The sequence below is a fragment of the Panthera onca genome, chromosome A3 (genome assembly GCF_046562875.1).
Source record: "Panthera onca isolate mPanOnc1 chromosome A3, mPanOnc1 haplotype 2, whole genome shotgun sequence".
In the NCBI taxonomy this organism is placed as follows: domain Eukaryota; kingdom Metazoa; phylum Chordata; class Mammalia; order Carnivora; family Felidae; genus Panthera; species Panthera onca.
This window is the reverse complement of record NC_138341.1, coordinates 82,061,951-82,074,592: the sequence shown is the minus strand read 5'-3', so window position 1 is coordinate 82,074,592 and position 12,642 is coordinate 82,061,951. Positions and strand designations below refer to the sequence as shown.

The 12,642-nt window shown below is 39.3% G+C and overlaps 1 protein-coding gene across 50 annotated transcripts in view; it reads right to left on the bottom strand.

Annotated features, from left to right (window-relative positions):
- MAP4K4 (mitogen-activated protein kinase kinase kinase kinase 4) overlaps nt 1-12,642 on the bottom strand; it is a 198,051-nt gene that overhangs the window by 33,915 nt on the left and 151,494 nt on the right. For 7 of the 50 annotated variants that reach the window (XM_060609047.3, XM_060609046.3, XM_060609116.3 and 4 more), the window contains exons 13-17: nt 10,956-11,117; nt 7,029-7,115; nt 6,242-6,361; nt 2,381-2,614; nt 1,346-1,452 (exon numbers count right to left, since the gene is read on the bottom strand). In XM_060609047.3, coding sequence (XP_060465030.1) covers nt 1,346-1,452; nt 2,381-2,614; nt 6,242-6,361; nt 7,029-7,115; nt 10,956-11,117 — 710 coding nt within the window. Of the gene's footprint in view, nt 1-1,345; nt 1,453-2,380; nt 2,615-5,112; nt 5,275-6,241; nt 6,455-7,028; nt 7,116-10,955; nt 11,118-12,642 lie in introns of all 50 variants that reach the window. The other 43 variants (XM_060608982.3, XM_060608974.3, XM_060609206.3 and 40 more) reach the window with 11 other exon arrangements.

Here is a 12,642-nt window from a genome sequence, read left to right as displayed (position 1 = left end):
ATCGATGTCTTTGAAATCTAGGTGAGAAAAAAATGGCAACATTTAACATTAAAACAGCATTTAACATTAAATTCACCAAAAGTTAATTAGGTTATTCATGGATTTTTATCTCCCAGATCCTTTTTTAAATTCAAGTATAGTTCACACACGTCACATTGGTTTTGGGTATACAAAGTGTCCCAGATAATCTCATATCAAAAATGTTAAATGACAGGCTACCATTAGCAGACCCCACATCTTCATCACAACTGACAGGAAATGCTACTGTTCAGTCTAAAAGCGTTACTATTTCTGTCACAGCTACAAACTCAGTTTCTTATTATAAAAAAGTCTACTTATGTAATCACACACAAAATTATACTATTCTCACTGTCCATCAGTGCCTTCAAGGGCCAACACTTATGCAGCATACTCCCTTGTATGGGCTGTGTTAGAAACATGACAGAAAGCACAGGTTGTGATGTACCCTGGCCACGGATGCAATCAGAGCACAAGTTTGCTAGGTTACAATTAATACAGAGACTCAATCACAGGAGAATCCCACAGTCTACCCTGATCATTTAAGGACTAAGAAGGCTCTCTGCAGCTTCTGGCCTGTCTTCCATCTTAGCACTTCAAGTTCTAAAAGGCTAGATGTGCACAAGGCTAACTTCAGAGGTTTGGCGGTGATCAAGTACAAAATAGTCAGCATAGTGCCCTTTCCTTCTCCTAGGACGGCACTGGCCAATGGAAATCACAGAGAGGATGAAAACACTCTGTAGCTGAGTAGTATAACATGGTAGTATAACATGCACGTGGCTCCTGAGCATGTGAAATGGGACTAGCACAGCTAAGGAAAATAACTTTTAATTATATTGAATTTTAATTAAGTTAAATTCAAATTTAGATAGCTGTTTAGCTATTTTAAGTAACAGAACAGCTCTATAACCTGAAAATATTATTTGGTTAACGCACTAGTTTATTACAGACTGCAAGTCAACCCCGCACTTTCTTTCGTTTGTGATTTCCATACCACTCCCAAGGCATTAGGACATCCTTTAGAGGATAAACTCCCTCAGGTTACAATTGTCTCAGACTCTCCCCTGCCTTCCCTTCCACTTGCCCTTACACAGACAGGGAGTTTTCATTTTAAAACTGCCAAACATACCATTGGATTCAGACTCTTTTTTCACTATAGACCAGTTTGCTATTATTCATGATAATGGATTTCCTGGCAGTTTTTCTTTTATAAACTGATGATTTCTTTACCCCAGATGGTTCCATGTTTATGAGCATTTTTATGAAAACAAGTATGATGGAATATTCTGTGCAGTAAACCTATTCTTAAGGTTCCCTCTTCTCTTACCTGGTGGAGTTTCTTTGACCTGCTTGGCTATTTTGCTGTCCACTGCCTTGCAGTGGGGAATCCCGACGCGACAGAACAGGAGAACGAGATGTTGTCCTCACAGGAACCTTGGGGTAGAAAAATATAGCAATTAAATTATTGAAAATGAGAAGAAAAAAATATTTCCCTACCAAAACATATTTTTACAACAGTCTGAATTATGTGAGCCTTACTATCACTACCCCTCTCCCTGATCCTTCTATGCCCTCCACTGATTCAATATGATAGAGAAAATTTAAGTCAAAGGCATCAAAGGAGCCAGGACAAACAGCCTTTCTACACTTCCGTAACATTTAAATGATGTTTGTACTGAAGCTTAGTGGCAGGGGACATACAAAGCATTTTGCTGAGATAATGTGAGAATCAGAAAAATAAGCTCAAAGAAACCAAACAATGGTCTACAAACGGATCAGTAGGAAATGAAGACTGGTAGGAAGCAAGAAAATATTCAGAGGAAGCAAATTCCAAGTGGAGGGAAAAATTAACGAAATGAAAAAGTGCCTTTCATTTAACTTCGCCATTAACTACCAAAAACAAAACAAAAAATTGAAAAACAAAAATCCCTCAATTTAAAAAGAACAAAATCATTTTTTTGGAAATGTTTATGTTAAATTTTTCTTAAAAGACCTTTTCTGAAAATTTTGATAATCATTAATGTTGCAAAACAATTTATAGCTTTTGTATAAATGTGTAAGACAGCTGCTAAAATATACTTTGATTCTTTTTGTTCTAGAAGTATATTCTTTATAGACTTACTCATATATTATTCTGTTACTCTGTGTTTAAGTATAGCACTAACAACAACCATAAAAAGCTAACTGGCCACTGGCTGAATATAACTGCCTAACTATGGAACTTTCCCCACTGTAAAAAGTTCCTTTGAAGTTTCATTGCCCCTTCATTCTGGTGAAGCCATCATACCCTTAATTAAAATAAATATTTTTTTAAATAACAAAATGGAAAAAAGAAGCACACATCTGTCTTTCTGCTTCTTACCCTTGGAGGCACCTCGTCACTGTCTGATCTAGACCAAGCCTTTTGGGTGGGGTCAGGTACCTCCGACTTAGAGTCAGAACTCTGACTTAGCACCTCACTGCGGGAAGGTGGACATGGGTCCTGAGAGCGAAGATGGTGGTGTGCAAATTTGGGAGGAGAAGGGTCACTGAAGGAATGGGATCGCGAGACAGGGGAAACATTGTTCTTGAGAGATGCCAGGTGGGACCACTGTACCTTACAAGAAAACAAAACACAAAACATTCAATGCGTTCTGCATAAAACGCTTTTCTGGTCAATACCAAATCCAAAACAAGAAGTAGGGGAAGGCAAACTGGGGCAATACAGTACTCGGTAAGCCAAGCAGTGGAACAGTTATACTTCTAAGGGACGAAGCAGTCTGGGGAACACAATATATAGAAAAAAGCAAATTTACATTTATAAAGAAAACTCTTTTAATATCCAGACTAACATTACAGATAGGAGTAAACACAAAGATTAAGGAAACAAAACAAAATCACACAAAAAAACCCTCACAGAGTCCTAATCCTAAAAGGGAGGACAACATGCTACATGCACATCCATGTCAAAGCAGAGAGTGGACAGGCAGAGAGAGGGAGAAAAGAAAAACCACAAGACAGACACTGCCATACATGCAGACCTATCTATCCATCCTCACATCACCTGGTCTCATAAAATTTCAGACCAAATAACCACAGAACACATTTAATGAGCAAAGACAAACCCCTATGTGTTGGCAGATTACAGCAATACAACTTAAAAACAGCCAACTTTTCAAATACACCGATTTTATTTCTTTCTTCTCTCAAGTCATAAAACACTCATGCTTTAGAGATTGCTATCCATGTTCATAGTAGTTACAAAAAAAGGAATTTTGGTTTCTTTAGGAATATTCAATACTATCATTCCCTCTGCTGCTGCTACTGGAGTATGCCTTCTACTTGACAATTGAAAAAAATGTTAACAACAACTTGTCACCTGAGTTAATCTGGTTGCTTTTAAGTTGGGAAAATAATCTCTGAAATAATCTATATTTTATTATATTAGATTGCAATTTATATAATTCCAGCTATGCTATCTATTATATCAACGCACTTAATGAGAACTAAAAATACCAAATCACAATTGGCTCAACCTTTCTACATGCAAGATTCAGAATAAGTCCCATAGGAGAGGGACAAATTCCATTTACTGGCATAATCCCAGACCACTTAAATGTTTAAAATTTTCAGGTGGAAAAATGTGAAACAAAGCATTATCTACAACTATAATAAAAATTGGGTTTAAAAATAGAATCCTATGTGAACAGTCTCCTCAAAGAATTTTTTCATAAGCATAGGTTTCAGTCCAAAGCAACTTTAGGTAAAAAGAAGAAAAGGGAGGCTATAATCATTAATATAAAAGTAGCCTACATAATTCAGGAACTCCTATTTTCTAAATTGTTAGTGGCCAAATAGATAAAAATTTTCTATTTGTTGTAAGTTTAACTTTCAGAATAAAAAGTTTAGTCCTAGACTCTTCATCCAAATGTTGTTAAACAAACCTACTGTACTAGTCCCTCTTCCCTTCCCTCTCCCCCCTTTAACCTGTACTGTTTTCTTCACAATCTGGCTTGTGGCTCAGCTCTTCTGTGAATCAACACACTGCTGACTGCATGTAAATTCCTCCCTGTCCCCTAACACCCCCCAACCCCACAAACACATGCTTTGCTTATTAGGTCTGGTCCTTCTTTTTTCTTTTCTTCTTCTTTTTTTTTTTTAAACAACTCCTCCATACTGGTATTATTTATTGTAAAGCATGTTCAAATCCTCCTTTGGATTTTTTTTTTTCTGAACACCACAGCTACTTCAATCACAAGAATATGAACTTTTATCCCCGAACACATGCAAGCATCCGTGACAAGTCAACTCAGGCTTCAAGGTGCCAAATGTCTAAATGTTACTTATTTTCAGTAAGAGAATAGGAATCTGTATTTTAAGGACCTCTCAGATCTTTGACATGGATAATCCCCGCTATTAACTGTTTTCTCTGGACAGGACAGAGGGTTCTCTTTTAACCACATAGCACTCAGCCCAGGGGTTCTCCCTCACCTAGACAAGGCAGAATGCTGTGGTCAACCTAATGAAAGGACCTTTCCCCTGGCCTACTTCAGGGAAATGCATACTGAACCTACTAGATCATATCTTCTTTTGGATCTTGAACCTTTTGAGAATCTAATGAAAGGCCCTTTTCTCCCAGAAAAAATATGTACATTTGGACAAACCAAGAAATTCTATATGTAATTTCAACTGGGCTGTCACTGGATTTCCAAAAGCCCACTCATGCAACTGGCCAGGAACCAAGGATCAAAGGTTAAGAAAAGGTTCTGGTTCTCCCTCTATGTACTTTCTAAAAACAAACCTGAAAAAATTTTGAATTAGAGAAAGGAGGCATTTGTTTATGAGCATCTGAGTTAGGAAAGACAAAAAGACTAAAAGAAGAAATCACTGAATCTAGATATCCTTAATGAGTATAATAAAAATCTTTTTAAAAAATCCTTCTTTTCTCTATCAACTAAGGGGATATCACCTGTAAGTTAATTTAGAATCACTCCTGTGAATCTCTTTTTTTCCTAATGTGGTAACAAACCAATCTGTGAATGTTACAAGCAGGCCCATGGCTTAGTGAACTACCGTGTGAGTCACCTCAGCCCACAGCCACCGGGCTGTTGCTACCTGTGGCTCAGCTGGTCTCTGCAGGGCAGGATGCACAGACTCGGAGTTGCCATTGGAAAAAGACTCTGATCTGGAAGGCACTGGTGGCTCCAATACTCTGCCTGTCTGCTTAGACTGGGCTTCAGGGGAGCTGTGGTTAGTTTTCCTAAATCTATCTTCCACCTGCATCAGAGAATTAGAAGACATAACTCAGTGTTAGTAGGGAAAAGCAGAGATCCCAAAGAAAGCTTGAGTGGAAGGGCCCTAGAGAGAAATTTTCTCTTTTCTCTAGCTACAAGGAAAGAGAGGAGGCAAATATAATAGGGCTAAAATTCAATTTGAGATAAAGAAATATGAAGATAAAAATTAAGCCTTTAAAATCTCCTGGCAAGAATTCTAAGATTGTACATGATGATAAAAAAACTAGAAAAAAAAATGAACGTCACAACTAACTACACCAAAAGATTAAGATTAGAAGATTATCATCAGGAATTCAAAACACATTTCATCGTACCCAAAACAAAGGCATTCTAGGATACGGAGAACACTTGTTCCTAGAATCTACTCTCTGTGAGGGTGAGACGTGGTGGAAGGGTGCCACCTACAGGCCAGGTTTCAACACACTGCAGAAGTCAACCAGCTTCCAGGATTCCTAGTATTCCAAAAGTTACCGCTTTGCCACATCCTCACCAGGAGGCTCTGGGTGGCCCAACTGCACCAATTTCATTAACAAATCACAATCAGTGATTTGTTAAAAAAGTCAGTATAATTGGGCTATAGGCACTGTTCATTTTCATGGTGGTTTTGGAAAAATAGTTAACCAGGACACCATCCCCTTATGTACATTTTAAGAATGATTTTGCCATATAATCTCCCCTCTGTTTAGTGCTCACTTCACCCAAGAGTTGTTTACAGAGGCACTCTGGTTGTCTCTGGAGAAAACACCAAGCAGATAAGGGACCACAGGCAAGTGTCCTTTCACTTGTCTGAACCACATTTTCTTGGCTAGAAAACCAAAAGACTGGCTCTGATCTGCTCTCTGTGTCCCTGTCTAGGCTTACTATTACACAGCTCCTAAGAGTCATTCTATAACTTCCCAGGGAATGAGCAACACCGGATCAATATTTAAGCAACAAAGGAAAGAAAATACCTCTCGGGTTCTGTCAGTGGGCTCATAGTGGGGCTTAGGCTCTGGAGCGTGATAGCTTGGCTTGCTCCTTTCCTGCTGCGGTGGCTGCTGCTGCTGCGGGTGCGGCCTCCTGTGGTCATGCTGTAGAGACAGGAGATATGCTTGTTCTTGTTGCAACTGCCTCTGGAGCCTCTCTGCCTGCCGGTGCTCCTCCATCTCCCGCCATCGGCACTCCTTGGAGAGGGAGAGGAGAACACTAAATCTATGGGCCACCGCACAACTCGCCTCTTCTCTGGATTCATTCTCAACTTTTCACAAAGACCATGCCTTCCCCCCCACCTTTTTTTAATCACAGAGCAAAATGACTGGGATTTTAAATAGCGTATTACCTGCGGAAAAATATGACAGCTTGTTGCTAACCATAATATCACTGGACAGAGAGAGAATTCAATTAAAAGTTGGTTTTGGTGGTTTCAAAAGTTAGTGTATTAGGCAAAAATCCTATGGCATGTGCTTTGAACTTTCAGCCTTTGGCATTCTAGTTTGTTCACTGAATGCCAAGTTCTGTTCAAACCCTTGCTATCTACCAAAGAGAACGGTTAACTCTTCAACAGGAAATAAGTAAATAGAAGCCACCTCGAAATGTGACCAAAGCAGCATGACCACAGAGGACATCTCCATTTGAGCCTGTCAGCCCACAACGCTAACCAAAATGGTCTGGTAATCACCACGGCTATGCCCAAAGCTCAGGGGAGGGATAGAGAAATAAGCCCTAATGCTACGGAACAAGACAGATACAGGGCGTTACCAGTAACATGGCCTGCTCCTGGAGCAGCTGCTGCTGAAGGATTTCCAAGTGCCGCTGCTCCTCTTCTAGCTGTCGCCTGATATACTCCTGTCACACAGAAATTACCCAGCAATCAATTTATCCCAAAGGAAAGCATCAGAACCACCTGAATGGAGCACCAAGAACCATTTGCCCCAATGGTCTTCAGTGGTAATTCACTTAGTGATGGATATATTATGAAACATATAGTGAAAGATTGTCCCCAAGATCTTCAAATTGGTCAACGAAGATCTAAAGAGTCTAATAAATGATGATATACACTCTACTGATATACACCAAAGTATCTGATAGTTCTTCTGTAAGAACGCAGCTGTTAAATACAATTGCAGGATTTCAAAGAACCAGGATATTCCTCTTAAGGATGGTAGACCAGAGAAATCAAGTTTAATTAGATAAGAAACCAGAGGGTTCTCATTGCCCTAGAGGGTTCCGATGAATCATTTAAAACAAGCATGGATTGCCAATTTTTAAAACCCCAAACCAAAATCCGTTTTAATATTAAAACAGAACAAACATGATTTGTGTTTTCTCTGATGACACAGAAGGTACCTGGAATGACTATATTCTGAAAGCCATGATCTGTGAACACCAGACTCAGGTGGTTTCTCACAAATGAATAGGCCCAGGCTCTTCAAGAAGAGACTGAGAGTGTGTGTGTGTGTGTGTTTGTGGGGGAGGGGGCGGTGAACTTATTTTCAAGGGGAAGAGAATGACAAGCCTCTGGATCAATGAAAACAGGTACATACCCAAAACATGTAAAGAGGAGAAATCCAACCTTGAAGTTGCATGCGTATTTAATAGACTAGGAAATCAAGAGACGTTTGGAAATCTCAGACCTTTAGAAAACCCTCAACCTTCCATTTTCTCAGTATCCTCATTTGAGAAATGAGTATCAAGAATATTCTTGGGGCACGTGGATGACTCAGTTGGTTAAACGTCTGACTTCAGCTCAGATCATAATCTTGTGGTTCGGGAGTTCGAGCCCCGCGTCGGACTCTGGGCTGACAGCTCAGAGCCTGGAGCCTGCTTCAGATTCAGTCTCCCTCTCTCTCCCTGCTCCTCCCTCGCACTCTGTCTCTCTCTCTCTCTCAAAATGAAACAAACATTTAAAAAAATTGAGGCGCCTGGGTGGCTCAGTTGGTTAAGCGGCCGACTTCGACTCAGGTCATGATCCCGCGATCCGTGAGTTCGAGCCCCGCGTCGGGCTCTGTGCTGACAGCCCAGAGCCTGGAGCCTGTTTCAGATTCTGTGTCTCCCTCTCTCTGACCCTCCCCCGTTCATGCTCTGTCTCTCTCTGTCTCAAAAATAAATAAATGTTAAAAAAAATTTTTTTTAATAAAAAAAAAAAAACATTCTCTTGCAACTCTCAAGATTTTTTGTAAGGCTCAAATAGGACACAGACATTAAACAACTCTGAAATACAAACAAAAGAAGTTTCCTTCCTTTTCAAGAAGGAAAAAAGCTAACTGTTCCAGAAAGGGAGTAGACTAAGAGATCTAAGAAGAGAAGTTTTATTCTGAAATTCAGATTACGTCTTTACAGTGTCTAATGCTGACCATCCACTTGTACCATGGCACACATTTTAAAATAAAAATAGCTATACATCTGAGCTGGACAGAAGTTTTAGTTAACCAATAATTCTGGTTTAGAGAATGCAGGATAACACAAATCATGACATATACATTTCCTCAGAAACCTTTATCTTATAAAATAAACTTTACCCAAAAAAGCCAATCTGGGAGAAAGTGTATCTAGAAGGGCATTTGCAAAGACACTCTGATTCCAACCTGGGCTCCAAGTCCCATTCCTCCTAGCCTAACCTTCCACGGCACATGCTATGCCAAGCACTGACCTAGCATGACATGTGGCCTTCCCCTGTAACAGCTGAGAAAGGAATCTGAGTTCCAACTCACCTCTTCTTTGAACTAGACTGAAATGAACCATAACTTGAAAGACCAAATTAGTACAGTCGTTTTGTCTTTTTGCCTTCAAAACACAAGGACAACCAGGAAAGTCACGTCTATCCAAACCACAAATGTCCTAACATACAATGAGCATGCAGAATACAATCATACATGTATACAAACATGCAGAAGTGCAGTTTCTTACAGCACTGTTAACACGAAAGATTTTGCAACAGAATAAGGAAAGCAGAATAAAACTACTTTGATACCTATCTATTTTCAAGAAGAGGTAAAGGATACTTGCTATACACTGCTAGGAATTTACCCAAGGGATACAGGAGTGCTGATGCATAGGGGCACTTGTATCCCAATGTTTATAGCAGCACTTTCAACAATAGCCAAATTATGGAAAGAGCCTAAATGTCCATCAACTGATGAATGGATAAAGAAGATATGGTTTATATATACAATGGAATACTACCTGGCAATGAGAAAGAATGAAATCTGGTCATTTGTAGCAATGTGGATGGAACTGGAGGGTATTATGCTAAGTGAAATAAGTCAGGCAGAGAAAGACAGATACCATATGTTTTCACTTATATGTGGATCCTGAGAAACTTAAGAGAAGACATGGGGGAGGGCAAGGGGAAAAAAAGTTATAGAGAGGGAGGGAGGCAAACCACAAGAGACTCTGAAATGCTGAGAACAAACTGATGGTTGATGGGGGGTGGGGGAGAGGGGAAAGTGGGTGATGGGCATTGAGGAGGGCACCTGTTGGGATGAGCACTGGATGTTGTATGGAAACCAATTTGACAATAAATTATATTTAACATAAAAAAAAGAATACTTGCTGTACATGAACGTTAATGACTGTCACTAGCACATTAAAGATGAAGTATTACTGTCACATACTCCTCTCACCATCACATTGTGAGAATTACCCCTAGGAGACTTAACTTTCAAAAGCTTAATTACTTTTACTCCTCTTTGCAATCCCTAAGTATAAATCAGAATGTGGGGAAAAACAAAACAAACAAACCCAAAACACACCAGTGCTGACTGGCCAATAATGTCAATAGTAACAGAAATATCCTTAAATTCTCAGGAAGAAATAGTACATGTGCAGAGAACCTGAAGCATATGATCAGTTTCAAGGATAGTAGCTGAATACTCAACTGTGGAAGTTAATACCATAGTTGATAAGTATTTTAAGTACGAATTTCAAGTATTATTTAAATTGGTCTCCGTTCATATCTTTCCTCCTTTACCCAAAGCTCATAACAAAGAGCGATCAATTCAAAGATGTGAGAGGTGAAGAGGTTCTGAGGGGCTCACACTGACAGCACAGACACAAAAGCACAGTCAATTCAGGGAACAGAGATTTCTAAAGACAACTATAGCTGGCATCAATAAAATGCTCTAAGTATTACCAAAATATCATCTTTTTTGGCTAAACAAAACCACGATGTTATTAGTTTTTCTAATGCTACATAGGTATATACTGAGTTATATACAAATATGTTTATTATGATATTCAGCCACTGGATAATTCAAACATTCCTTGTGGTTGGTTTTTCAGTTCATTAAAGAAAAGGCTAATCATCATCCAGATATTTGAGGTTCAAAGCATTTAAGCCAAGCCCAAAAAGAAATATTCAGAAATCTTTTGGGCATCACACTAGTTGGAGACCACTCAACTGACTTCAAGAGGTTTCTAAATGTAAAAATTTATCCATCATTTTTAATTTCAATTTATTAATTCAATTTATTGCTGTGCTTCCAATTGTGCTTCAGCATTTTCAAACCTCTGAAGTCCTGAATATGTGTGTGTGTGTTCGTGTGTGTGTGTGTGTGTGTGTGTGTGTGTGTACATACATGCGTGCACACGTGTCTGTACTTTGAGTCCCAAATCCCCCAACTCTACAAAGCAACCTCACATATGACCTCACATATGCATGGTCAGAACATTCTTTTGTGACCTAACCTGTTCTCTTTCAACTCTCCTCTTTTCTTCCTCTGCCCGTCTCCTCTCTTCTTCTTCTTTACGTCTTCTTTCCAGTTCCTCCAGACGCCTCTTCTCTTCTTGTTCTCTCCTTCGCTGTTCACGTTCTTGCTGCCTTCTAGCTTCACGTTCTCTCCTTTGTTGCTGCGCAAGTAAAGATATGTAATCAGCAGGTATCTTCTAACTACTGCTCTCATGACACTTTGCTGACCATTTACAGGTAGGTGCTGATGAGGGGAAGTTCACAGACCCCATCTCGACTGGCCAGTTATTTCCACACTGCTCCTCCACCCCACATGTACCAGCTTCCTCATAAATATTGGTCAAAGGTGGGGTGCTTCTGTGAATCCTTACACAGTTTGGTTTCGTTTGATATCAATTCCCCATTCTTCACTATACTACGCAACTAAAGGACAGGGAATTCTTTATCCATGCACATCACTAACAGAATTATCCAGGGCCCTTAAATCAGAAGAAAAAGACAGAAGACAAAGGAATAAAGGAGAACGGAAGTAAAGCAAAGAGGAAAGAAATAGTTAAAAAGAGGAAAAAGAAAGGAAAAAGAAATTGACAACAATAAGAATAAGAATTACCAGTATTATTCATAGTAATGAATTTAAGAAACTGCCACAGCACACATGCATACTATATGTCCTGCACTGTGCTCAGTGTTTGATATTCTTTATTCCATTTCCTTTATCTAATAAAATTTTCAAAACAAACCTGGAAATAAGTATTTCAATCCTACTTTACAGATGAGCAAATAGGTTCAGAAGAGTCACGTGATTTGCACAGTGTCACCCAGCTAGCAAGTCCCAAACTAGAAGGGCCATTCTGCCTCTAATGCCTGTAGTATTAACCATGTGCATCCTACTAGCAGGTAGGTAGTAACAACCGTTACTCTAACAACCGTTCCTAATCCAGGCTGTTCTATATAACCCCTAAGTATAGAGTAGTGGGACACAATGGGCACCTGTCTGGCTGCTTTTCTCACCCAGCCCCAGACATCTGTTAATAAGGCACTTCTACAGTGTAAAGTATAGAATTAACCAATTCTTCCCACAAATATGAAAAATGCTAGCCTCTAGACTAGGGCCATCTAATAAAACACTCCAGGATGATGAAAATGTTCTGTCTCAGTACTATTCAATAGAGTAGCTACTAGCCACATGTTGCTACTGAGTACCTAAAATATGACTAGTACGATTGAGGAACTTCCTTTTCAATTTTACTTCAATGAAGTTAACTTAAGTTTAAATAGCCATATATGGCTAGTGGCTACTGTACTGGACAGCACAGGTCTAAAGAATACACACCCATCGAATTTCTCAAGACACAGGAAGCTGACAGTATTACCACAAACTTCAATGTGGCACTAAGATTATTAAATAAGAAAGTTTGGGATAAAGTTATTGGGGATATTAGACATAAATATTTGTAATAGGCATAAAAGTAGGTATTTATTATAGTCTGAGTATTAATTTCTACCCCCCCCCCAACACACACACACAAGCATTCATTCTGAAGGTAGACACTTAAAAAAATGATTTCCTAAGAAATATAAAGAAATGTCTTATATGTGGAACCCTTGCACAGAGAGGATTTCTTGGTACCTGGTCTCTCTCAGCTGAGTGTTACATGACCATTACTCTCAATACAGTTCTGAGTT